At 45.8% G+C, this 26,131-nt stretch overlaps 1 protein-coding gene across 14 annotated transcripts in view; it reads right to left on the bottom strand.

The window, feature by feature from the left end:
• EYA4 (EYA transcriptional coactivator and phosphatase 4) overlaps positions 1 to 26,131 on the bottom strand; it is a 294,629-nt gene that overhangs the window by 92,268 nt on the left and 176,230 nt on the right. For 8 of the 14 annotated variants that reach the window (XM_066605631.1, XM_066605656.1, XM_066605689.1 and 5 more), the window contains one exon: positions 12,453 to 12,545. The exons of 3 other annotated variants lie outside the window; for them this stretch is intronic. In XM_066605631.1, the coding sequence (XP_066461728.1) occupies positions 12,453 to 12,545 (93 nt within the window). Of the gene's footprint in view, positions 1 to 12,452; positions 12,546 to 14,712; positions 14,773 to 26,131 lie in introns of those variants that run through there. 3 more of the 14 variants (XM_066605638.1, XM_066605669.1, XM_066605718.1) reach the window with 2 other exon arrangements.

Raw genomic sequence — 26,131 nt, 5'->3', positions numbered from 1 at the left:
TAAGAGGAGGCTAGATATCTTGGAGTCAGGTAGGAACTTTCAAACATTGATCCAGGGATTATTTTGACTATCATTATGGAGTCGGAAAGGAATTTTCCTCCCCAAATGGGCTAAATTGGCTTCTGCCTCATTGGGGGAGTTTTCACCTTTCTCTGGATCAACAAGGGTGGGGGGTAAAAACAGACTGAACTAGATGGACATTGTCTTCTTTAAATCTAACACACTATGTTACTATGTTATGGTGTTAAGGACACCTGGTGTATATCAAAATTACTAAATGCCTTGATATCTTTATTCTGCCTGTCCAGAATATTGGCAACAAAATAAGTATATGCATCGACATTATAGTAAGCAGTAATTTGAATCCACACAAGGTGTCACATGAAAACACTGTATGAGACTGAAATAAAAACAGAATAGTATAGACTTTGAATTTGCTACATCAAGCATTCATATGTTAGCATCAGACTACATGCAGTTGGTGCATGGCAGTATTACAGCTCTCTGTGCGACCTCAGCGTTGCACATAGCACTCATAAACATTGTTGGGCCCTACTGGACCTCTATATGTCTGTTGCACTCCTTACGGTTCTGACAGGAGAAAAAAGTGTGGGATGCTTCAATGGTCGCCACTTTAGGGAAGTATTCTCCCCTAGTTGTAAGCTCTGACACATCAATTAGCGTTGCCAGTATCCTTTTTGTTTCCTTTTTTTGTGGATAACTTCATAGGCAGACAAAATTATTATATTATTTGATAATCAAAGCTGATCTGATCTGAGTATAATCACAATGATCTGCACAAATACCGCCAGCTTCAGAAAAATCACACCATTTTTTAAATTAAAACACAGACTAAAAGTTCTCCATGTTTTTGGACTGTCTCCAAATTTAAAGACAATTGGCAAATACAAGATAACTTAGGTTTTTAGTACTTCGACTTCAGTAGCAGCAATGAAACGTATACCTCTCTGTAGCTCACAAATGTTTCCAGTACCCATTAAATGATATCGTGCAGATGAAGCTAAGGATCAGACTACTGTATGCATCCATAATAATTTGATATGGTCCTTCCCAATATATTTAACACTTAAAACATTTTTCCATAATCTCTGTGAGGGTTTAACTGACACAGAAAGTGTATGTTCCTCTATACACAGTGTTAAAGGGGCGTGTCCATCTTGTTAGGCATTTATAGCGTATCCACAAGATATGCTAAAAATGTCTGGTAAATATGGCTTCTATTTCAAGGACCCACTGCTGTCTTCACAATGGGACACCCCTAACCCCCCTCCTTGCAAGTGTGCTCAGCTGTTTGCATGACTCCCATAGAAGTGAACGGAGAGAGACATGCACATATGTGACCACGTCTAAATTCTCCGTCCGGATACAGTAGCCAGAGGTTGACTCATTAGGTGGGGCAGGGGCCGGGGAGGCCTCTGTTCTGTAGACAGGTGCAGGTCTCAGAGGTGGGATCTGCATCTATTATCCTGTGTGCATGCCATAAATATTTAAAATGAAAATACCCTTTTAAATTAAAAAAAGCCACTAATCACCACCAAAGTTTCACATTTTAAAAGAAAAGAACAGCCTATCATATTGGGATGTCATTCTCAGCTAACCATCCCGAATCTGCCAGCAACCATGTTTTTCAGGTATTTTACCAGCTGACTATATACCCCGTTTCTCCTAAAATAAGACCTACCCTGATTTTTCGGGTAGGATTGAAATATAAGTCCTACCCTGAAAATAACCCCTAGGTACATTACCTAAAAAAGAAGGAATACATTACCTAACAGGCTTGATCCAGGTCCCTCCTGCTGCTCTTTGGATATCCAACACATTTTTTGCAGTCCTCGGCCGCCCACAGAAGATCCTTTCCTGGTTACAGGATTCATAAATCCCACCTCTAGGAAGCGATAGCCCTGATTGGTTCTCGAGCGCTGCTCAGCCAAGCAATGCAGCCATTGAACAACCAATACAATGGCTGTGAATGGTTCATTGAGCACTGCATTGATTGGCTAAGAAGCAGTCGAAGAACCAATCACAGCCATCACGTTGTGGAGGCCAGATTTATGAATTGGCCAATGCCGCGGCTCAGCAAATTCATTAATCCCACCTCCAGAGCGCGATGGCTGTGCTTGGTTCTTCAACCGCTGCACAGCCATCGCATTGATTCGAGTGCTGCATTGATTAGCTGAGCAGCGCTTGAGAAACAACCAGAGCTATCGCTTTCTGGAGATGGGATTTATAATATCTCATATCCAAGAAGCGATCTTCTGTGGGTGGCCAAGGACTGCAAGAAGCACGACGGAGCTCCGAAGAGCATCGGAAGGGGCCTAGACTGAGCATGCTAGGCAATATATTCCTTCTTCTTCTTTTTTTTTATATCATACAGCTAGGGCCATTTAAATCATAGATCAATTGTAGTAGGGCCCTGCAGATGGAACATTATTTCTGCATCTACTACTCAATAGAAGTAGCAACTGAGATTTTGTGCAGAGGGTGGAACATAATGTTGCACTACAGAGCAACCATAAACCACTATGTTTATGTGATGTGTATCTATGTATATTTGCTGCATTTATACCATAATGTATGTGCATATATATTTGGTATGTTTATGTGATGTATGTGTGTATACGCATATGTTGTGTTTGTATTGCATATAGTATCTGATATATGTGGTATGTATCAATATGTGTTTGCATGTGGTCATGTGGTATGTATGTGTATGCTGAATCATGTGTGGCTGCGTTTTCTGTGTGTATATCTGTTAATTTTACAATGTTGTGGGGCACAGGAAGGCCAGGGGCACTCCTGATGTCTTCACACTGGGCTCACCAATGTGTTAAAACGGCCCTGATGGCACTTGTGTTCCAAACTGTACAGTATTTTACCGTAAGCATAAACTGAACCTAACTAGAGATGAGCGAACGTACTCGTCCGAGCTTGATATTCGTGCGAATATTACGGTGTTCAGGATGCTCGTTACTCGTAACGAGTACCACACGGTGTTCTGGTTACTTTCACTTTCCTCTCTGAGACGTTAGCGCGCTTTTCTGGCCAATTGAAAGACAGGGAAGGCATTACAACTTCCCCCTGTGACATTCAAGCCCTATACCACCCCCCTGCTGTGAGTGGCTGGGGCGATCAGATGTCACCCGAGTATAAAAGTCGGCCCCTCCCGCGGCTCGCCACACATGCCTTGTGAGTTAGCTGAGGGAAAGTACTATCGTGCTGGTGCTGCTGTAGGGAGAGCGTTAGGAGTCAGTGTAGGCTTCAAGAACCCCAAAGGTCCTTCTTAGGGCCACATCTACCTGTGTGCAGGCTGCTGCTAGCAGTGTTTTTTTTTTTTTTTTCTCAAAATCGGCAGTGCAGAGCATTGCACCCGGTATTAGGGACAGAAGTAGTGCATAGGCAGGGAGAGTGTTAGGAGTGAGTGTAGCCTTCAAGAACCTCAACGGTCCTTTCTAGGGCCACATTTAACCGTGTGGAGTACTGTGCTGGCTGCTGTTAGCAGTGTTGCATATTTTTTTTTTTCTAAAAATCGTCTGTGCAGAGCATTGCACCCTCCATTGATACTACAGGGACAGAATTGTGTAGGCAGGGCCACAACACAGTTATTGTTCATTGAATATACGCAGTGGGTCCTTCCCTTTGCAAAAAAGCGAAAAGAAATTATATTTGGCCTGCCTGTGTCAGTCCTAAGGTCTCCGTGTACGTGTGTGCTGCGTGGAGAACGTACAAAAATCAAACGCAACCAGCTACGGTTTACTGCAGGCTTGCGCCATTGTCTTTCCTGACTGGCAAATACCTGCTCTGCTAGAGTTAATAACTCTGCTACACTATAGTTGTGTGACACTTTTTGAGGGCCACACCACAGATATTAAACTTCTTGTTCATTGAATATACGCAGTGGGGCCCTCCCTTTGCAAAAAAGCGAATTCAATTAATTATATTTGGCCTGCCTGTGTCAGTCCTAAGGTCTCCGTGTACGTGTGTGCTGCGTGGAGAACGTACAAAAATCAAACGCAACCAGCTACGGTTAACTGCAGGCTTGCGCCATTGTCTTTCCTGACTGGCAAATACCTGCTCTGCTAGAGTTAATAACTCTGCTACACTATAGTTGTGTGACACTTTTTGAGGGCCACACCACAGATATTAAACTTCTTGTTCATTGAATATACGCAGTGGGGCCCTCCCTTTGCAAAAAAGCGAATTCAATTAATTATATTTGGCCTGCCTGTGTCAGTCCTAAGGTCTCCGTGTACGTGTGTGCTGCATGGAGAACGTACAAAAATCAAACGCAACCAGCTACGGTTTACTGCAGGCTTGCGCCATTGTCTTTCCTGACTGGCAAATACCTGCTCTGCTAGAGTTAATAACTCTGCTACACTATAGTTGTGTGACACTTTTTGAGGGCCACACCACAGATATTAAACTTCTTGTTCATTGAATATACGCAGTGGGGCCCTCCCTTTGCAAAAAAACGAAAACATTATATTTGGCCTACAGGCTTGCGCCAATTTATTTCCTGCCTGGGAAATCAAATCACTGGTAATACAGCATGCTGAGGGGTAGGGGTAAGCCTAGAGGACGTGGACGTGGCCGAGGACGCGTAAGCCCAAGTGAGGGTGTGGGCACAGGCCGAGCTCCTGATCCAGGTGTGTCGCAGCCGACTGCTGCGCGATTAGGAGAGAGGCACGTTTCTGGCGTCCCCACATTCATCGCCCAATTAATGGGTCCACGCGGGAGACCTTTATTAGAAAATGAGCAGTGTGAGCAGGTCCTGTCCTGGATGGCAGAAAGTGCTTCGAGCAACCTATCGTCCAGCCACAGTTCTGCGCCGTCCACTGCTGCAAATCCGAATCCTCTGTCTGCTGCTCCTCCTTCCTCCCAGCCTCCTCACTCCACTACAATGACACATGCTCAGGAGCGGGAACACTCCCAGGAACTGTTCTCGGGCCCCTGCTCAGATTGGGCAGCAGTGGTTCCTCTCCCACCAGAGGAGTTTATCGTCACTGATGCCCAACCATTCGAAAGTTCCCGGGGTCCGGGGGAAGAGGCTGGGGACTTCCGCCAACTGTCTCAAGAACTTTCTGTGGGTGAGGAGGACGATGACGATGAGACACAGTTGTCTTGCAGTGAGGTAGTAGTAAGGGCAGTAAGTCCGAGGGAGCAGCGCACAGAGGATTCGGAGGAAGAGCAGCAGGACGATGAGGTGACAGACCCCACCTGGTGTGCAACGCCTACACAGGACAGGTCTTCAGAGGGGGAGGCACGGGCAGCAGCAGCCCAGGTTGCAAGAGGCAGTGCGGTGGCCAGGGGTAGAGGCAGGGCCAGACCGAATAATCCACCAACTGTTTCCCAAAGCGCACCCTCGGGCCATGCCACCCTGCAGAGGCCAAGGTGCTCTAAGGTCTGGCAGTTTTTCACAGAGACGCCTGACGACCGACGAACAGTGGTGTGCAACCTTTGTCGCGCCAAGATCAGCCGGGGAGCCACCACCAACAGCCTCACCACCACCAGCATGCGCAGACATATGATGGCCAAGCACCCCACAAGGTGGGACGAAGGCCGTTCACCGCCTCCGGTTTGCACCGCTGCCTCTCCCCCTGTGCCCCAACCTGCCACTGAGATCCAACCTCCCTCTCAGGACACAGGCACAACCGTCTCATGGCCTGCACCCACACCCTCACCTCCGCTGTCCTCGGCCCCATCCAGCAATGTCTCGCACCGCACAGTCCAGCCGTCGCTAGCGCAAGTGTTGGAGCGCAAGCGCAAGTACGCCACCACGCACCCGCACGCTCAAGCGTTAACCGTCCACATAGCCAAATTTATCAGCCTTGAGATGCTGCCGTATAGGGTTGTGGAAATGGAGTCCTTCAAAGCTATGATGGCGGCGGCGGCCCCGCGCTACTCAGTTCCCAGTCGCCACTACTTTTCCCGATGTGCCGTCCCAGCCCTGCACGACCACGTCTCCCGCAACATTGTACGCGCCCTCACCAATGCGGTTAGTGGCAAGGTCCACTTAACTACAGACACGTGGACAAGCACAGGCGGGCAGGGCCACTACATCTCCCTGATAGCACATTGGGTGAATTTAGTGGAGGCTGGGACAGAGTCAGAGCCTGGGACGGCTCACGTCCTACCCACCCCCAGAATTGCGGGTCCCAGCTCGGTGGTGGTATCTGCGGCGGTGTATGCTTCTTCCACTAAAGCACCCTCCTCCTCCTCCTCCTCCAACTCTGTCTCGCAATCTAGATGTGTCAGCAGCAGCAGGACGTCGCCAGCAGTCGGTGTCGCGCGGCGTGGCAGCATAGCGGTGGGCAAGCGTCAGCAGGCCGTGCTGAAACTACTCAGCTTAGGAGATAGGAGGCACACGGCCCACGAATTGCTGCAGGGTCTGACAGAGCAGACGGACCGTTGGCTTGCGCCGCTGAGCCTCCAACCGGGCATGGTCGTGTGTGACAACGGCCGTAACCTGGTGGCGGCTCTGCAGCTCGGCAGCCTCACGCACGTGCCATGCCTGGCCCACGTCTTTAATTTGGTGGTTCAGCGCTTTCTGAAAAGCTACCCACGCTTGTCAGACCTGCTCGTAAAGGTGCGCCGGCTCTGCGCACATTTCCGCAAGTCCCACACGGACGCTGCCACCCTGCGCACCCTGCAACATCGCTTTAATCTACCAGTGCACCGACTGCTGTGCGACGTGCCCACACGGTGGAACTCTACGCTCCACATGTTGGCTAGGCTCTATGAGCAGCGTAGAGCTATAGTGGAATACCAACTCCAACATGGGCGGCGCAGTGGGAGTCAGCCTCCTCAATTCTTTTCAGAAGAGTGGGCCTGGTTGGGAGACATCTGCCAGGTCCTTCGAAACTTTGATCAGTCTACCCAGGTGGTGAGCGGCGATGCTGCAATCATTAGCGTCACCATTCCTCTGCTATGCATCTTGAGAAGTTCCCTGCAAACCATAAAGGCAGCCGCTTTGCGCTCGGAAACAGAGCCGGGGGAAGACAGTATGTCGCTGGATAGTCAGAGCACCCTCCTGTCAATATCTCAGCGCGTTCAGGAGGAGGAGGAGGAGGATGAGGAGGAGGGGGAAGAGACAGCTTAGCCCACTGCTGACGGTACACATGCTGCTGGGCTGTCATCCTTTCAGCGTGTATGGCCTGAAGAGGAGGAGGAGGAGGAGGATCCTGAAAGTGATCTTCCTAGTGCGGACAGCCATGTGTTGCGTACAGGTACCCTGGCACACATGGCTGACTTCATGTTAGGATGCCTTTCTCGTGACCCTCGCATTCAACGCATTCTGGCCACTACGGATTACTGGGTGTACACACTGCTCGACCCACGCTATAAGGAGAACCTTCCCAGTCTCATTCCCGAAGAGGAAAGGGGTTCGAGAGTGTTGCTATACCACAGGACCCTGGCGGACAAGCTGATGGTAAAATTCCCATCCGACAGCGCTAGTGGCAGAAGGCGCAGTTCCGAGGGCCAGGTAGCAGGGGAGGTGCGTAGATCGAGCAGCATGTACAGCCCAGACAGTGCAACAGTCTTTAAGGGCCTGGCCAGCTTTATGGCTCCCCAGCAAGACTGTGTCACCGCTCCCCAGTCAAGGCTGAGTCGGCGGGAGCACTGTAAAAGGATGGTGAGGGAGTACGTAGCGGATCGCACGACCATCCTCGGTGACGCCTCTGCCCCCTACAACTACTGGGTGTCGAAGCTGGACACGTGGCCTGAACTAGCGCTGTATGCCCTGGAGGTGCTTGCTTGTCCTGCGGCTAGCGTCTTGTCGGAGAGGGTGTTTAGTGCGGCTGGGGGAATCATCACAGATAAGCGTACCCGCCTGTCAACCGACAGTGCCGACAGGCTAACACTCATCAAGATGAACAAAGCCTGGATTTCCCCAGACTTCTCTTCTCCACCAGCGGACAGCAGCGATACGTAAGCAATACGTAGGCTGCACCCGCGGATGGAAGCTACGTTCTCTCTCACTATCCAAAACGTGGACATTTCTGCTTCATCAATCTGTGTCTAATATTCCTCCTCCTCCTCCTGCTCCTCCTCCTGAAACCTCACGTAATCACGCTGAACGGGCAATTTTTCTTAGGGCCACAAGGCTCACTCATGTAATTTTTCTAAACAATTTTTATATGTTTCAATGCTCTTAAAAGCGTTGAAACTTTAACTTGAACCAATTTTTCGTTAAACTGGGCTGCCTCCAGGCCTAGTTACCACTTAAGCCACATTAACCAAAGCGATTAATGGGTTTCACCTGCCATCTTGGTTGGGCATGGCCAATTTTTACTGAGGTACATTAGTACTGTTGGTACACCAATTTTTTGGGGCCCTCACCTACAGTGTAATCATAGCAATTTGTATGTTCTTCACCTGCACTCATGGTACAGAAGTGTGTGTGGGGTTGGCCTACACTTTAGCTACATAAATGTAACTTGGGCCTTGGCTATACTGCAGCTACTGAAATGGAACGAAGACTGCGCTCCCGCTATAATGCTGCTAGTGATATGTTAGTGGGGCCTGTCTTGAGTGCTACTATTGCTGACATGGAACGAAGACTGCGCTTCCGCTATAATGCTGCTAGTGATATGTTAGTGGGGCCTGTCTTGAGTGCTACTATTGCTGACATGGAACGAAGACTGCGCTCCCGCTATAATGCTGCTAGTGATATGTTAGTGGGGCTTGTCTTGAGTGCTACTATTGCTGACATGGAACGAAGACTGCGCTCCCGCTATAATGCTGCTAGTGATATGTTAGTGGGGCCTGTCTTGAGTGCTACTATTGCTGACATGGAACGAAGACTGCGCTCCCGCTATAATGCTGCTAGTGATATGTTAGTGGGGCCTGTCCTAATGCTACGGCTGAAATGTTACGAATTCTGGGCTCTGCCTATACCGCTGCTAATGGTATGTCTCTGGGGTGTGGAAACAGAGGCTTCCCAAAGACATGATGGCGGCGAGGCCATTTCCCACCAACGCGGTTACTGTAAAGGTGCATATAACCATGGACACGTGTAGAGGACACGTAGTGCCTCAAAAACATCCCCCTCCTCCTCCAACAGGGAAAACAAACATTCTTGGCAAATGCCTTTGCATTGGTTCGTCTGGTGGCAGTCCAAGAATTTCACCTTTACCGACACTACAAGAGAGACACCCCACCATCCCCCCGCCACGGCCCACTTAATCCTGGCCATATTCCGACAACCAACAAAATAAAACCGCGCTACTAGGTCCGCAGTCACCACCACATTACCACCAACGCGGTTACTGTTAAGGTGCATATAACCACGGACACGTGTAGAGGACACGTAGTGCCTCAAAAACATCCCCCTCCTCCTCCAACAGGGAAAACATTCTTGGCAAATGCCTTTGCATTGGTTCGTCTGGTGGCAGTCCAAGAATTTCACCTTTACCGACACTACAAGAGAGACACCCCACCATCCCCCCGCCACGGCCCACTTAATCCTGGCCACATTCCGAAAACCAACAAAATAAAACCGCGCTACTAGGTCCGCAGTCACCACCACATTACCACCAACGCGGTTACTGTTAAGGTACATATTACCAGTCTGACTGGGGCATGCAGAGACACCTTGACAGAATGAATAGTGTGTGACACATAGGTTCCCCATTGCTATGCCCACGTGTGCAGCTCCTGATGGCGGTGGCACAGGATTCTATTTCTCATTGCTTCTGTACAGCATTGTGGGCTATCGCCCCGCCACTTTTAAAGAGGGCCGCTGCCTAGCCGTGCCAACCTCTGCAGTGTGTGCCTGCAGTTCCTCCTTATGGCAGACGCACTTCTAAATAGACATGAGGGTGGTGAGGCATTACGGCAGCTGAAGGCTGCGCAGGGACAGTTTGGTGTGCGCTGTGAGGGGGAGGGGGGCGATTGGGCAGCATGTAAGCCAGGATAAGTGGCAGTGGAGTGTCATGCAGGCAGTGATTGTGCTTTGTTGGAGGTAGTGTGGTGCTTAGCTAAGGTATGCCATGCTAATGAGGGCTTTTCAGAAGTAAAAGTTTTTGGGAGGGGGGGGCCCCACTCTTGCCGCTATTGTGGCTTAATAGTGGGACCTGTGAACTTGAGATGCAGCCCAACATGTAGCCCCTCGCCTGCCCTGTCCATTGCTGTGTCGTTCCCATCACTTTCTTGAATTGCCCAGATTTTCACACAAGGAAACCTTAGCGAGCATCGGCGAAATACAAAAATGCTCGGGTCGCCCATTGACTTCAATGGGGTTCGTTATTCGAAACGAACCCTCTAGCATCGCGAAAAGTTTGTCCCGAGTAACGAGCACCCGAGCATTTTGGTGCTCGCTCATCTCTAAACCTAACCTGTCAACTTCTACTAAGCAAAAATACAGTTCAAAAATATTTTCAATGTCCTAATAGCTACTTTACCATATTCTAATTAAGGCCCGGTTCACATGGGCGGACCAGATTCTGTATGCAAGAGGCTCAAAGCAGATTCTCGCTGTGACCCCGGCCAGCAAGCCTGCTTACCTAATTACTGTATTGCGAATGTCCGAACTGGCTCACTGTAGGTCATGCACAGTATAGGTTCTTATTTTTCAATATTTCTATTTGCTGCACCATCACTTAGCGTTGAAGCCGGTATCCGATGGCCATACACAATGTTACGTTATTGCATATGGGCCTCGGATCAGGCAGCTTCCATTGACTTCAAATCAAAGGGAGCATGCCTGCGTTTTGACGTAGAACCTCCGTGCAGACCCCAATTGTGGATTCTGCAATTTGAATCCGCCCGTGTTAGCCCGGCCTAAGTGTTTAAAGGGTATCTGTTTGCTCCTTTGAGCCCCATAAACTAGTCCTCTCATTTTATGCATGCATCTATGTAGTCCACGATCTACATGCAGCCACAGCTTTGAGAGCTGACAGCTTGGGACCGCAAAGGAGGGTCAATATCAACAGTGGCACTTAAAGGGGTTGTCCCGCGGCAGCAAGTGGGTCTATAGACTTCTGTATGGCCATAATAATGCACTTTGTAATATACATTGTGCATTAATTATGAGCCATACAGAAGTTATAAAAAGTTTTTTACTTACCTGCTCCGTTGTTAGCGTCCTCGTTTCCATGGAGCCGACTAATTTTCGCCCTCCGATGGCCAAATTAGCCGCGCTTGCGCAGTCCGGGTCTTCTGCAGTCTTCTATGGGGCTCCGTGTAGCTCCGTGTAGCTCCGCCCCGTCACGTGCCGATTCCAGCCAATCAGGAGGCTGGAATCGGCAATGGACCGCACAGAAGAGCTGCGGTCCACGGAGCAAGAGGATTCCGGCGGCCATCTTCACCGGTAAGTATTGAAGTCACCGGAGCGCGGGGATTAAGGTAAGCGCTCCGGTAAGCTTCCTTCAGGTCCCTGCATCGGGGTTGTCTCGCGCCGAACGGGGGGGGGGGGGGTTGAAAAAAAAAAAAACCCTTTTCGGCGCGGGACAACCCCTTTAAGGAGTTTAACAGAGGGTGTGACTCTGCTCATTAAGCCCCCTATGATGCAATTGCAAGGGGCCAATGTCTTACTATGGTAGCTAGAGGCTTGACTATGGCGGAAACCCAAAAAAGTTCAACAAAATTTCATAAAATAACACCCAATAAAAGAATGAATAATTAAATAACGATAGTTTCACTAAAAATAAGGTTTTTTTTAGATATAGTACTGCAATAATTGTAACAATCCCTAAAAAGGTAACGCTGTATTTAAAGTGTATTGCACATGGCCTGAAAAAAAAATTAAAAAACAATGTCAGAATGGCTGATTTCCCCATTTCACCCCCCATAAAAGTGAAATGAAAAATGATGTATACCCAAAATGGTGTAAAAAATATAGAGCTTGTCTTCACTACGCAGTGAATAGAACCCATTGATTTCAATGGGTTCAGTCAAGTGTGCGTTTTTTTGTGCACGCATTTCGGTTGCCCCCCAGAAAATGCAGCACACCCTATTTTGGTGCGCATTACACACCAATTAGCTCATATTAAGTTTAATTGGTCGTTGAAATCAAAGGGAGCATACTTGTGTGTTTTTCTGCACGTGCAAATATGCAGGCCATGTGTGCACAGAACATACAGTAAAATACACACAGACGCACGCAAAAATGCAACGCCCATCACACAACTACTTAGGGCAAATGCGCACAAAAAGGTGACTTAAATGTGTCTATTGGTAGTAAAAGTACTTCTGCGAGGATCTGCTAAATCTCAAGTTCCCTGCAATGTCTTAACCATTAAAGAAAATTTATGCTTGATAACTAATTGCAGGCATTTACAGGCATGAAATTTTGGACCTATTCCACATTGTAACTTTGACCAAATTTAACAAGGCTGTTGCCAGACTTGAAATTTCAGAGGACGTGTGTATTAGTCTGGATTACACATTTTCTGCCTCTTTAGTGTGTGTAATATGTCATCAGATTGCTTTACCTGACCCAGTAAAAGTGTCAAGCGATCCATCTCCAGTTGTTGTGGTGGTTTCATTGCTGTTCATTGGCTCTGTTTTGACTGCAAGAAGAGACACTACATAGAAGAATAAGCAGAGATAAGTTTCTTTTTCTAAATGTTTAACTGAGGCCTCATGCCCATCTTTAACCAGAAACAGCCAATACTCAATTCTCATGCAGTAGAAAGATTAGGAAATTTGGGAAGTACAGCAAGTAATAAAGGCTTATAAAATCAGGCATGCCATAAGAAATGACTTATATTGGAACCCTGTAGCCTTACATTTGAGCAGTGATCAACCATCCAAGTCATGGATAATGGAGGCCTTTGTGACTAATTGTTTCAATAGAAATGAGCCACAACTAGAAAGGTTTTCATTGCTCTAAGCTGAGTATAGTAGAACTGTCAGCTGAAAGATATTGTGCCAATAATTAGGATAGCTTATTAAGACTGGGCTCACACATTGCGCACTTCTCGGGAAATTTCAGTGGCACAATCAGCACTGAAATTCTGCAACATTGTACAGTATAATGCAAGTGAATTGGGTTTTGGTGCATATTTTTAGGAAGTGATGCAAAGTGAACTGCTTCCAGTCAAGTTTACTGCGCCTTTTTAAAATATCCCAAGGGATATCTCCATAGCGCAAAGAGAGTAGGTGTGGCTTGAAAGAGTGGGGAGAGCTACAGGGATTCTTCCAGAGATTCCCTATAGCAAACCATAGAGGGGCAGGGCTAGGGTAGATCCCTTTAGCCCTACCCCTCCTCCCACACTCACTGGGAATGCCTTTGCGGGAACCCCTGTAACTTCACCCCCTCTCTCTCCCTTGGGGTGAGAGGTGGAGGGAGTCTCTACTGACCCCACTGCTGGGCAGTTGCCCAGCAGCGGGCAGGTGGAATACACCGCAGCAGTGCATTTAAAAGTTGCTGCCCATAAGCACATTTTAAATGTCCCATTGTAAATTCCTGTTAGTCCCCATGGGGATCTACTGAACCCTTCGGGGAGTCCCCTCATCCCCGCGGGACTAACAGGAGTTTACAGCAAGATATTTAAAATGTGCTTTCTGGGCAGCAGGTGTTAAATGCCCTGCTGTAAGCAGTGGGAAATCTATTTCCAGCGCAGGAGTTTCCATAAACTCCTGCTCCCATAGGAGTCAATGAAAACTCCCGCACAGCGTGCAGCATGGACCTGCGTTTTGGCATTGTAGCCACGCTGTTCTATCTTTGTTAGGTGCTCTCCGTTTAGCACACCTAAATTCTTGCATGCGAGCGCTTCTATAGGAGCCCCTTGTCCTAACTGCCAAGAGTTAGAAGTTGATGGCCTCTGGTTACCTAATAGGTGATATGATGACAGGTGCTCTTTTATGGGCTGAACGTATAACTTTTCACATATGTTTGATAAACAGACATGTGAATACTATTTTTTCTGTGTATAATGGAAACAACTATATTATTTAATATGGACAAAAACTGTCAACACTATGGTATACCTTGACAATAATAGACAGTTATACACAGTATTTGCATACCACTAAGGCCTCATGTCCACGGGGAAAATCAGATCCGCTACGGATTCTACATGTAGAATCCATAGCGGGTCCCTCCTGCCCCGCGGACATGAGCGCTGAAAATAACAATTTAAAAGAATAAACTCACCTCCCATCCGCTCCGTTTCTTCTCTTCGCGGCGGCGTCATCTTCTCTCGTCGCGGCCGGATCTTCATTCTTCGGCTCGGCGGATGTGCATGATGACATCGGTGACGTGCCCCGCGCATGCGCCGGGCCGAAGCAAAATGATCCGGCCGCGACTGGGAGAAGATGGCGCGGCGCCGAAGAGAAGAACCGGAGCGTGTGAGTAAAAATATGATTTTTGTCTCCTGCGGATCCGGACGGCTTCCATAGGCTTCAATAGAAGCCCGCGGGAGCCGTCCCCGCGGGAGACCCGCATGAAAATGGAGCATGGTCCAGATTTTTTCATGCTCCATTTTTTTTTAAATCACTTTTATTGACGATCCGCGGGTATTTATCTACCCGCGGGTGGTCAATGCATCCCTATGGGGTGCGGATCCGCGCGCGGGAGAAGAGTTAAAATCCGCTGCGGATTTTAATTCGTATTTTCCCCGTGGACATGAGGCCTAAGAGTACAAACCAGCCATAAGCATTTAATGAAAAGTGTTTCTATTATATGTCCCATCTGAGAACATCATAAACTAGTGACAGAGATCTGATTCCAGCCACTGGGTAACTTACTTCTTACTTTTAATCACTGTTTCTCTGCCACAGTGCGAGTGAAGGATGTAGTTCTCACAATGCTGTCCCTGCAGTCCTTGATATTCATGAGCTGCTGGCTCCCTTGCCTCCCACCATCAATTGGTAGTTTTCTTCCTATGCAGAGTATAGGGAGATAGCTATGAATCAGCAGCAAGGGGACAGGTGGAGCCACGGCTCATGTATATCAAGGACTACAACTTTGGTTTGCCCTACTGAAAGAAAAAAAAGAAAGTGACCAAGTGCTGGAATCAGGGTCCAGGTGGGGTGGCATAAATCTGATGACAGATTCCCTTTATTATATAAATATGCTATAGGTATGTACCATTTGCTCTATTCAGTTGCTTCTCCATCCCCCATAGTTAGGAATTTATGGTGGGTTAAAATGAGCAATCTCTTCAAATTATTTAAATTGAGTATATGTGAAAACTATTTGGTGTTGCTTTACCGTATATTTGCTTAAAAGATCGAACTGGGTTTCCCTGCAGGCTAGATGTTGCAACACATAGTAACATAGTATGCTAGGCTGAAAAAAGATAAATGTCCATCTAGTTCAGCCTGTTTCTACCCCCCTATGTTGATCCAGAGGAAGGCAAAAAAAAACAGTGGGTAGATTTCTGGATTCTATTGTGATTGTACTATTTGGTAATAGAATAACCCCTGTAACTAGTACTACAGCCAACCTAATGTATCAACAGGTCCCCTGTATAATTCTATTCTGAACAAGCAATATGTATATGGTATCTACTAGAGTTGAGCGAACGTACTCTGTCAAGCTTGATGCTCGTTCGAGTATTAGCGTGCTCGTTCGAGTATTAGCATACTCAATGGTGCTCATTACTCGAATGAGCATCACACCGTGTTCAACCCCATCCCAGTTTTTGGCTCCTCCCCCTGTGAAGAGAAAAAAAAAGCTCGGGACCCGGCGTCCCACCTACAAAAATGCTCGAGTCTCCCATTGTAGTCAATGGGATTCGTTATTCAAGTAGAGCTCTCGAATTTTACGAAAAGCTCGACTCGAATAACGCGGACCCGAGCACTTGGGTGCTCGCTCATCTCTAGTATATACCTGTTGACCAGCTCTATGGACATGAATACAAGGACTACTCTGTATATCACAACTTTACCAGAAGCCTAGCCAAATATCTACTTTAAAACCTATAATATTATCTTGAAGTGGTAGTTCTGAAGTTGCAATCTTTATCTTTATATGGTCTCCAATGCCAATACCCATTGGGTTGATGCAATGCATCAAAGGAAGCATTAAGAAAAAATCAAGAGACCACTTCAGGTAACTAATACAACTCTTTGGACCCATATATTTTTGTAATTATGAGACAAAGAGTACGTTGATTGCACTTTTAATATGTCCTTTTTATGTAGTTCTGTAACTGCAATTGATAGAATATTCGTACTTTCATATATAAATCTTCTAGCACAACACAGCAGGGTTTCTCGTTTCCCTTCCTCAAAATAAAGCTATCAATTTGAGGAACGTCTAAAGACATCTAAATTGAAGAAGAATCAAAGTACTTGATACAAAATTGCTTTTTATATTAGACTTATTCAAGTCATTGACTTATATTTCTTCTAGAAAGACTTTAGCCCAAGGCAACAGACACTGTATTTATGGCTCTATGGGCTAAAAATATTAGAAATATGTTGAAAGCATAACAAAATTGTGCCAGCTATTGATGCATCTACAACTCATCATATTCAGCTTTTGAGTTTTTCACATCAGATCATGTCAACATGTTTTTCTGAGTAGACTTTTAGGGCTCTTTCACATGGGGGAATTCGTGCAGCTAACTTACATGCACAAATAATTGAGACTATTAGAACCAATAGTTTCCTATGAAAACGTTCAGACGAAGGAATTTTAGCCGCGCAAAAAACTTAAAAAAAAAGGACATCAGTGACTGAAATTCACGCATCTCAAATTCCCTGCTGCATGAAAAGATAGGACCTGACTAGAGATGAGCGAACCTACTCGTTTTGAGTAATTACTCGATTGAGCACCGCAATTTTCGAGTACTTCAGTACTCGGGTGAAAAGATTCGGGGGGGGTGCCGGGGGGCGGGGGGAGACGTGGCGGCGCGGGGGGTAGCAGCGGGGAACAGGGGGGAGCCCTCTCTCTCTCCCTCTCCCCCCCACTCCCCGCTGCAACCCCCCACTCACCCACGGCGCCCCCCGAATCTTTTCGCCCGAGTACGGAAGTACTCAAAAATCGCGGTACTCGGGCGAAAAAGGGGCGTGGCCGAGTAGGCTCGCTCATCTCTAGACCTGACCTATCTTTGGTGCGAGATGCATAGGAGTTTCGATAGACTCCTTTGGAAGCTGGACAAAAAGGGAGGGAGGAGGGACTGGGCCGTGCCGCTAAACCCAGAAGCATGTTTTAAGTGTTCCGCTGTAAGCTCCTGTTAGTCCTCGCAGGGTTGAGAGGACTTCCCAGAGGTTCCCTTCATCTCTGAGAACCTAACTGCTTAGTTTAGTCTGCTGAAGAGCATGTATCATCTGTAAACTTTTTTATCTACGTAAAACCAAATAATAAAACATATTCCATTTTTCTAATATATATATTTTTTTTGATTGTATGGATGTAACAATGTTAATGAAGAAGCTTGTGGTGTGCTTCACCATTAACATACTGTACCTAGGCTATCTGAATAGTGCAAACATTTGCTTGTTGGCATTTGAATGGCAGCGGAGCGCTAACAGCAGAGAAATGAGTGGCACACTATGTACTTTATGTAGTGGAAAAAACATCTGCATTAAACTGTAGATTGGATTTAGTCATTTGTCTGTACCTGACTATAAGGGCTGTCATCTTGCCTGAGCTACCGACAGCAGCATTTAGAGATAGCAGCCTCATGGACCATAGACACAAGGAGTAGGAGGAGACTGACTGACCTCTATGGGACAGTGTTTGAGGTATGTTTTATGACATGTATGGAGGTCACTGTGGTGGATCCTGTGTTATCTATGCATAGGTGTTACCTTTCATTGTAATCCTGCCTGTGATGATAATTAGATGACTGTTGAAAAGTTGGCTCTACAAGACAGGAAGTGTCTAACGATTATTAGGCTTAGTGGTCAGTGCAAAAGCTACAGCATTTTAGTTTTTTCTTTTTTTTTAATACAGATCATCACATCAAATATCAAAAAATGATATTCTTTAAAAATATGTTAAACAGAAAAATGTGATTTATACAAAAGGTTATTTTATAATGACTCGTTCCCTTTCAAGGGAACCTGTCACTTCAAAACAGTACCATAAACTCAGTTATAGTGCAGTTTGGTAAAGGTGACGGGGAGCTGTGCGCATGCTTTCCAATAGACTTCTATGGGAGTGTGCGCAAACAGCAGCCTGAAAAAAGTCCGATTTTCAGACCATCTGCAGACTTCACCAGAACACAGTATAAAAACATATCCCCCTGCCCCACATCACTTTCCTTGAAATATCCTCTCCATCCAGTCAACCTGATTATGTGGACTTTTAGGAAGGATGGCTTATAGTGATGAGTATGACACAAGTCATACTTATTTATATGTGATGGACAAGATACAAATATTTCAGTATCTATTCCATCGTTCTGAAATACAACCTTGTGAAGTCTTTTACACCTAGTTCATTTGACAGGTGCCAAACACAAACTGCACATATATTTGCAGAACATGAATACATTACTTTGTGCCAAGGCAGAATGATTTATCTTCAGTCGTTACAACATAACAAAGGGAAAAAGGGCGAATGCTAAGCATTTTATATTCCTCGATGTCGTCCAGTGTCAGTCTAACTTACAGTAGCATTCAGCAATAAACATTCCATAAGGTTACAAAACTGACTGTGAGAACTGGCTGACCTTTTCAATAGTAACTTGATTAGTATCCTGATCTCTGCCCAGATCCAAGACAAATAATATTATTATTTTACTACTCGAAAAACAAAAAAAAAATTCTAGCTTTTGTCTTCATTTTCTTTAAGATGTAACATTCTTTGTAGTCAGAAACGCTCTTTTCTCCTTAGGGAGAGCAATACTATAAACTAAGTGAGGAGACTCAAATGGCCACGCACGCTCCTCTGGGTAATATGCAAATAAGGGAGATGGAATAAATCCTCTACAGTGCCACCTAATGCTGCCTTTCAATAGGTGGCACTGTAGAGGATTTATTCCATCTCCCTTATTTGCATTCTTTGTAGTAAAATCTCTTTCTCCAGAAATGAATTAAATATTGAAAAAATCCACTTCACGGAGGGCCCTTTCACACGGGTGGAATTTTTCTCCATTCCACATTAAATTCCACATCAAAAAATGCAAATTTTCCTGTGGAATGCAATTCTGCATCAAAATTCGCAATGAGACTTGCAGATTTTGGTGCGGAATTTTCAGCAGCGGGTTAAGGTGCGAATTTATGGTGCGGACTACAGAAACATTCAGTTCATGTGAAAGGGCCCTAAGAAAGGTGGTTATGTCTTATTTTCATTCTCCAGTTTTTTATTAAAGGGGTTGTCCCGCGGCAGCAAGTGGGTCTATACACTTCTGTATGGCCATAATAATGCACTTTGTAATATACATTGTGCATTAATTATGAGCCATACAGAAGTTATAAAAAGTTTTTTACTTACCTGCTCCGTTGCTAGCGTCCTCGTTCCCATGGAGCCGACTAATTTTCGCCCTCCGATGGCCAAATTAGCCGCGCTTGCGCAGTCCGGGTCTTCTGCAGTCTTCTATGGAGCCGCTCGTGCCAGAGAGCGGCTCCGTGTAGCTCCGCCCCGTCACGTGCCGATTCCAGCCAATCAGGAGGCTGGAATCGGCAATGGACCGCACAGAAGAGCTGCGGTCCACGGAGACAGAGGATCCCGGCGGCCATCTTCAGCGGTAAGTATTGAAGTCACCGGAGCGCGGGGATTAAGGTAAGCGCTCCGGTAAACTTTCTTTACTTCCCTGCATCGGGGTTGTCTCGCGCCGAACGGGGGGGGGGGGGGGGGTTTGAAAAAAAAAAAAACCCGTTTCGGCGCGGGACAACCCCTTTAATCAATTTACCCTCAACGCACTTGGGCACATTTTTACAAGAAACATGGAAAAAAAATTGAAGCATATACTATTCTTGTTTGTTTTCATGGATGAGAGTAGGGCATTCAGTGCATGGGATAGTGTATATGGGATAGCACAAGGACGTTGTCTTATATATTGTCACTTAATTGGAGTTTAATCTGACTCTTGTACAAAGGGCAGAAAGGTCATAGTGGTTACCACCTGCAGTACTATTAAGAGATGTATATATACAGAATATTAAAGGGCTTTTCTGATTATGTTAAAACAGAGCTCTAAAGATTCGGGGGTCGGCGGGGAGCGGCGGGGGAGAGCGGGGAGGAACGGAAGGGAGATCTCTCTCTCCCTCTCTCCCCCCACTCCCCGCCGCAACTCACCTGTCACCCGCGCCGGCCCCCGAATCTTTAGAGACGAGCGGGGAGATACTCGGTTAAGGCACTACTCGCTCGAGTAATGTGCCTTAGCGAGTATACTCGCTCATCTCTAATCCTCTGCATTCTTTCATTGCTCATATTAGCCAAATGGCTTTGGCAATAGGAGCCAGTGTATACTGAGAATCACCCCTCTTTATTTTAGGGGCGACGGAAGTCAAAACCAATGAGCACATAGTGATAGCATATCCTATTGATCAGCCATCGCTAGTATCAGATTGGGGTTTCTCAAGGCCAACAGAATGATTCTAAGACCCACCATTTATATAAACAGAGCATGTGCATGTTTAATGTTCATTAAGGATAACTATCATAATCCTTAGTTGCTTTCATTATACATTCAGGATATCAAAAAAGGTCTAATAAGTCATTGGTAAATCAATGTATAAGAAATAGAATATAGTGGCAAATGACTGGCTTGAAAGTCAACTCTAAATTGGTTGCCGGCTGCTTGACCTTTGATGCCTTGTTGTATCCATAATTGTGTCAGAACCTGGAATGCTATGAAACCTTGGTGGGCTAGTCTGACCCTGGTCATCACTTCGTACATGGATGCTTTGAGATTCTATTACGGAAGAACTTGCTATTTAAATCTCGATCCCAGAGCTGCTAGGACTTTTACATATAGTAAATTGCAGCCCCTTGAGAAATATATATAAAGCCCATGTTGGGATAATGTTTGTAATGTATATCATCTGTGGGAATATGTCACTGAGATAAATTAAATAGTTTAAAATACTTAAGTGAACAAAGACACATTAAATATTAATTGCTCTTACTTAGACTAATTTATCGGAAAAAAAAACAGTATTGCATTACGCTCTTCTTCCCGTATCGAATGACAGCATCTTAATCTCTCCTCCTTTGTTGATGTAAATTACATTATTTGAAGACATGGATCATGTGTGATCTGAGAATTTAACTAGCAAGTTATGCATTTTACAAAACAAAAGCTCTCATCATCATCTGCCCCTGTTGAGGTTGATTAAATGCCGCCGTGAAGGACATATTTGGAAACAAAGAATATAACTGCTGGTGTATACATGGGTTGAGGTACGTCTCCATTCTAGTGCTGTATTTAAGATTTTAAACTCTGTAAGTGGTTGAATCTGTTTCACAATGCGAAAGGTTCATACTGTATATGGTGAAATTACACATTTAGGGCGAGCACCCACTGGCGTTTTTTTACCTGCGTTTTGCGTTTTTCCTGCACAGGCATAGAGATAACATGTGTTCCTGTCCACTGGCGTTTTTTTTGCGTTGCGTTTGCGTTTTTAACATAGGAACTGTCAGTTGCATATGTGTCCTTATTTTTCTCCATGGAAATTAATGAAAAAGCCGCGAAAACGCCGCGAAAAACGCCGCGAAAACGCTGCGTTTTTTCCCGCGGAAAACGCAAACGCCAGTGGGTGCTCGCCCTTAGAAGGGAATTCAATAAAATAACACTTCTTTACAGGTATAGTCCAGGACTTAGATATTGATGACCTCTCCTTAGAATAGGCCATCGATATCAGATCGGTCAAACTTTTGGCGTCCCTGCAAATTAGTTATCCTCAGGATAGGTCATCAATAGTTGATCGGCCGTGGTCCATTGCTCGGACAATCAACTGAGCGGGTGCATGCTGTCAGTGCCACAAGAACACAGAGGTCAAAGTGGAAGCAGCAGAAGCCTCCGTGCTGACCGCCGTGTAGTGGCTGGCACTTGTAACTGCAGGCACGGCTCTCATTGAGAGCCGTGCCTGCAGTTACAAGCTCTGGCCACTACACAGAGGTCGCTGCAGAGGCTTCCGCTCTGACCTCTGAGTTATTGTGGTGCTGGCTGCATGCGAATGCTCGGCTGATCAGTCGGGGTCCCGAGCAACGGACCGTGGCCGATCAACTATTGATGACCTATCCTGAGGATAGGTCATCAGTAGTATTTCCCTGAAAAACCCCGTTAACTATCCATAGGGGCAGGCACATGTGGTCAGCGCCGCAATAACACAGAGGTCTCAGCTAACCCCTTTTAATATCAGTCCCTTTACAGTATGAAGAAGAATTGTCCAATAATAAGCTTATAGGGCACAGGGGAATTCAAATCCCTATTTTTGCCCTGTGAATCTATCAGAAAAATATAGGTTTCTCAATACTATATATACAATACTATATAGAGGAATTCCATTAGTTTAAAATTGCCAGTAAAGTAATTCTATAAGAGGGTTGTCTGATCCATTAGGGCAGCTAGGATGCAGAGTCACTCAACAATCGCCACCGATAAGGTTGGCTCAACCATCACTACAAGATAAGCCATTCAATGCAATGCAACATTTCAAAAGCCAGGCCTCTTTTATGTATAGTAGCAAGAAAAAGTAAGTAAAACCTTTGGGATTACCTGGATTTCTGCATTGATCACTAATAAAATGTGTTCTGATTAGAGATGAGCGAGCATACTCGATAAGGCAAACTACTTGAGCGAGTAGTGCCTTATTCGAGTACCTGCCCGCTCGTCTCTAAAGATTCAGGTGCCGGCAGGGGGCTGGGAGCAGCGGGGAAGAGCGGGGAGGAACGGAGGGGAGATCTCTCTCTCCCCCCCGCCTCCCCCTGCTTACCGCCGCAACCCACCTGTCACCCGCACCGGCAGCCGAATCTTTAGAGACGAGCGGGCAGGTACTCGAATAAGGCACTACTCGCTCGAGTAGTTTGCCTTATCAAGTATGCTCGCTCATCTCTAGTTCTGATTATTATAGGCAAACATAATCTAACTAAACTAAAAGCACACAAACAGTTGTATTGTTTGCCTTTTTTTGAGTACATTGCATAACCATCCACAGTGCAGGGAGAAGTCAAATCTGTCCTTCCGAAGAACAGTTGGTTAGTGTGAACCATGCCTTTATGCGAACAGCTTCATTATTCCTTAAAACATGCGTTAGGCTAGGAATACACGGCAGCTTTGGCCATGACACAGGTCACAGAGACCGCAGTGTACCGCAGCAATCTGATAGAATTCAGTGTGGGTTGTGTTGCAACTTGGAAGTTGACTCAACCCACAGATTGCAAAAAATCCAGCAAGGTTGGATTTTTCGCAAACTGTGGGTCACATGTAACCAGTTGCAGTTAGTATTGCAACAAAGGTTCAAGATTGTGCAGCGATGATGAGGCGGAGGTAACACATATACCGTATATATTTTTTTAAAATGTATTTTACTAATGAAAGGGTTAATTAGGAGGGCATGTGTAATTTAATGTTACTTAATAACATACAACCTGAAATTCTCTTAAAGTGACAGTAATTAAGCTTCTCTGCAACTGGCATCTCTCGTTGACATATACACCTCGGTACCTCTTTAGTTCCTTCAGGCAGCAGTAAGGCACATGGGTTTCATCACTAATTCACATAACTATCAGCATCCTTTCTCACTTCTTATTACTGCAGTGTAACCGCTAAATACATCATCATCTCTATGCCTACAGGTCCTGACCTCAAATGCTCCATAGGAGAGTGTTCCCTAACTACTGAATGCATCACACATTTTAGTCATCATCCATATCTCTGTCACATCATCATACTAGCGGTTTTACTCCCGCGTTACCCTACTTGAATCACATTACTGTATGCTACTCTGTACTGCTGCTCTCTATGTCATATGTCTCACTGCACCATTACACTTACTGTGTCATAGACACTTCATATACATTATACTCTATTACATTGCAGTTGCGTCATTAACCCCTTAAGCAGAGGCGTAACTTGAAGCTTCTGGGCCCCAATGCAAAACCTGTAATAGGGCCCCCAACTATAATGCTTTATTCATAATACTGGGCTCCCTATATGGGCCCGGGAGCAATCGCATCCTCTGCATCCCCTATAGTTAGTTATGCCCCTGCTTTATGCATAGGATTATAACATTACCCGTCAGTATAGCACTCTAAATAACATTACGCATCACTATACTTAACATCACTACAGCTATTAACCCATTAACCCTTGCAAGATTTGTATATCTATCCCATGGCACCATAAGTATATTACAGTAATGCTGTTACAGTTCCATCCGTCTTTTCCCCCCACCCTGGCTATGGATTTTATGTGATAAAGGAGGTACTAGTTCTCTCATACTCGCTGACAATCTCTTTTGCTATCCACTTTGCTTTCCAGCTGCAGCGTCCATGGTGATTCTTCTGCACCACCGCCACGGTGACCGGCAAGTCGAGGAGAGAGTCTCTCTCTCCTTGCACATGCTGAGGGGCGCTTCACCAGAGGAATGTGGCTGGCCCTCCATTTTCACCCCCATGTCTTTGGGGCTCAGTGTCTCTCTGCACTCAGCCAGGTCAGGTTCCGCATGCGGGATCCCGCAGTGGAATCCGATCCTTTGCCTGGTTGGTGACCCCCGGGTACCTGTCCCAAGTCTACATAATCTGTGCTGCGGATGTGTGAGCCAGTGCACCAGTGCACATGCAAAGTACAGATTATGCCACGCCGATGCTAGGCGATGAGGCGGATCCCGCAACCTTTCTGCAATGTTTATTGCGGAAGGGCCATGGGTCGAATGGCTTTTATTGACTTCAGTGAAAGCCGTCTATGCGGTATCCGCACAGAATCGCAGCGTGCTGCGATCTCTCCTCAATAAGTGGAAATTTGCAATCGATTTTCGCTTGTGTAGAGGAAATCGCGTTTTTCCATAGCGTGCTATAGGCGGTATTTGCTGTGGTATCTAGAGGCAGATGCCCCCTCCGGATTCCAAAATGCCAATCCGCCTGTGTGCAGGCGGCCTTACTGGGCGTGCAATGGCAACCGCCACAATATAGTCTCAGCTGGCTCACTTCTCTGGAGTCTGTACACCTCTGACTCAAGGTCTCAGAGACACAGCTCCTGGCTTAATATCAGGAGCCTTTGGCACAAAATTTTCCTGTCCTTCTATAGGTTGACGGGCTCATCCCCTCACTCATTTCCCTAACAGAGGCCCGATCTTCTGAGCCGTGATGTGCTAATTACAGAAGGACTGGGGTTAAATACAGTCAACTTGTGAATCACAATGTAACCGGCATTGATGTATTAGATTTGGATATCACATGGCTACACTGCAATATCTGACCGCAAATACAGTGTCACAGTCAACGCAAAAGCAAAAAGCATTGAATAAGACCTGGATGTACATTAATCCACAGTCAGACAAATTAGCTCTAAATAGAGAAAATTCAGGACAGTTGCTATTCTCACTAGGTGTAGACTTCCTGTCATATCACTCCTAAAGCACAACAGGCAATCCTAAAAGAAATGAGAAGGAATCTAAAAGTAATAGCAAAAGACCCACAGAAGACCTCTGTTCATGTGTCCACTGTTAGAAGAGCATTGACCGAGAATTATGTTCTTGGCAGGAGACCACAAAAGAAACCACTGCTGCCTGAAAAAAGAACATTGTGATGCATCTTAGGTTTGCTCATAACCACCTGGATATTTCACAATGCATCTGGGAAAATGTTTTGTGGACAGCTGACACCAAAGTGGAAGTTTTTAGTACAAATGCACAACTCAATGTTTGAAGTGAAAAAAAATAAAATCAACGCCAAAACCTCATCCTTATGAAGCATAGTGGAGGAATTTCTAAATTGCATTAAAACATTTTACAGGAAACTGTAAGAGCAGTCATTTATGACCTCAAGCTGAAAAGACATTGGATGATGCAACAATATAGTGGCCAAAAGCACTTAGGTAAGTCAAATAAAAAAATGGCTAAAAAAGAGGATAATTTGTGTTTTGGAATGGCCAAGTCAGAATCCTGACTTTAGCCCTATTGAAATTATGTGTCCTGATCTGAAGAGAGCTGTGGATGCAAGGCATCCCAGAAATATTGATGAACTGAAACACACTTGGAGGGAAAAATAGTTCAAAATTGTACCTCAATGTTGTGCAAATTGTATTTGCAGCTACAGGAAATG

The sequence above is a fragment of the Eleutherodactylus coqui genome, chromosome 1 (genome assembly GCF_035609145.1).
Source record: "Eleutherodactylus coqui strain aEleCoq1 chromosome 1, aEleCoq1.hap1, whole genome shotgun sequence".
NCBI lineage: Eukaryota > Metazoa > Chordata > Amphibia > Anura > Eleutherodactylidae > Eleutherodactylus > Eleutherodactylus coqui.
Note: the sequence above shows the minus strand (reverse complement) of the source record. Positions and strands in the feature narration are given on the sequence as shown.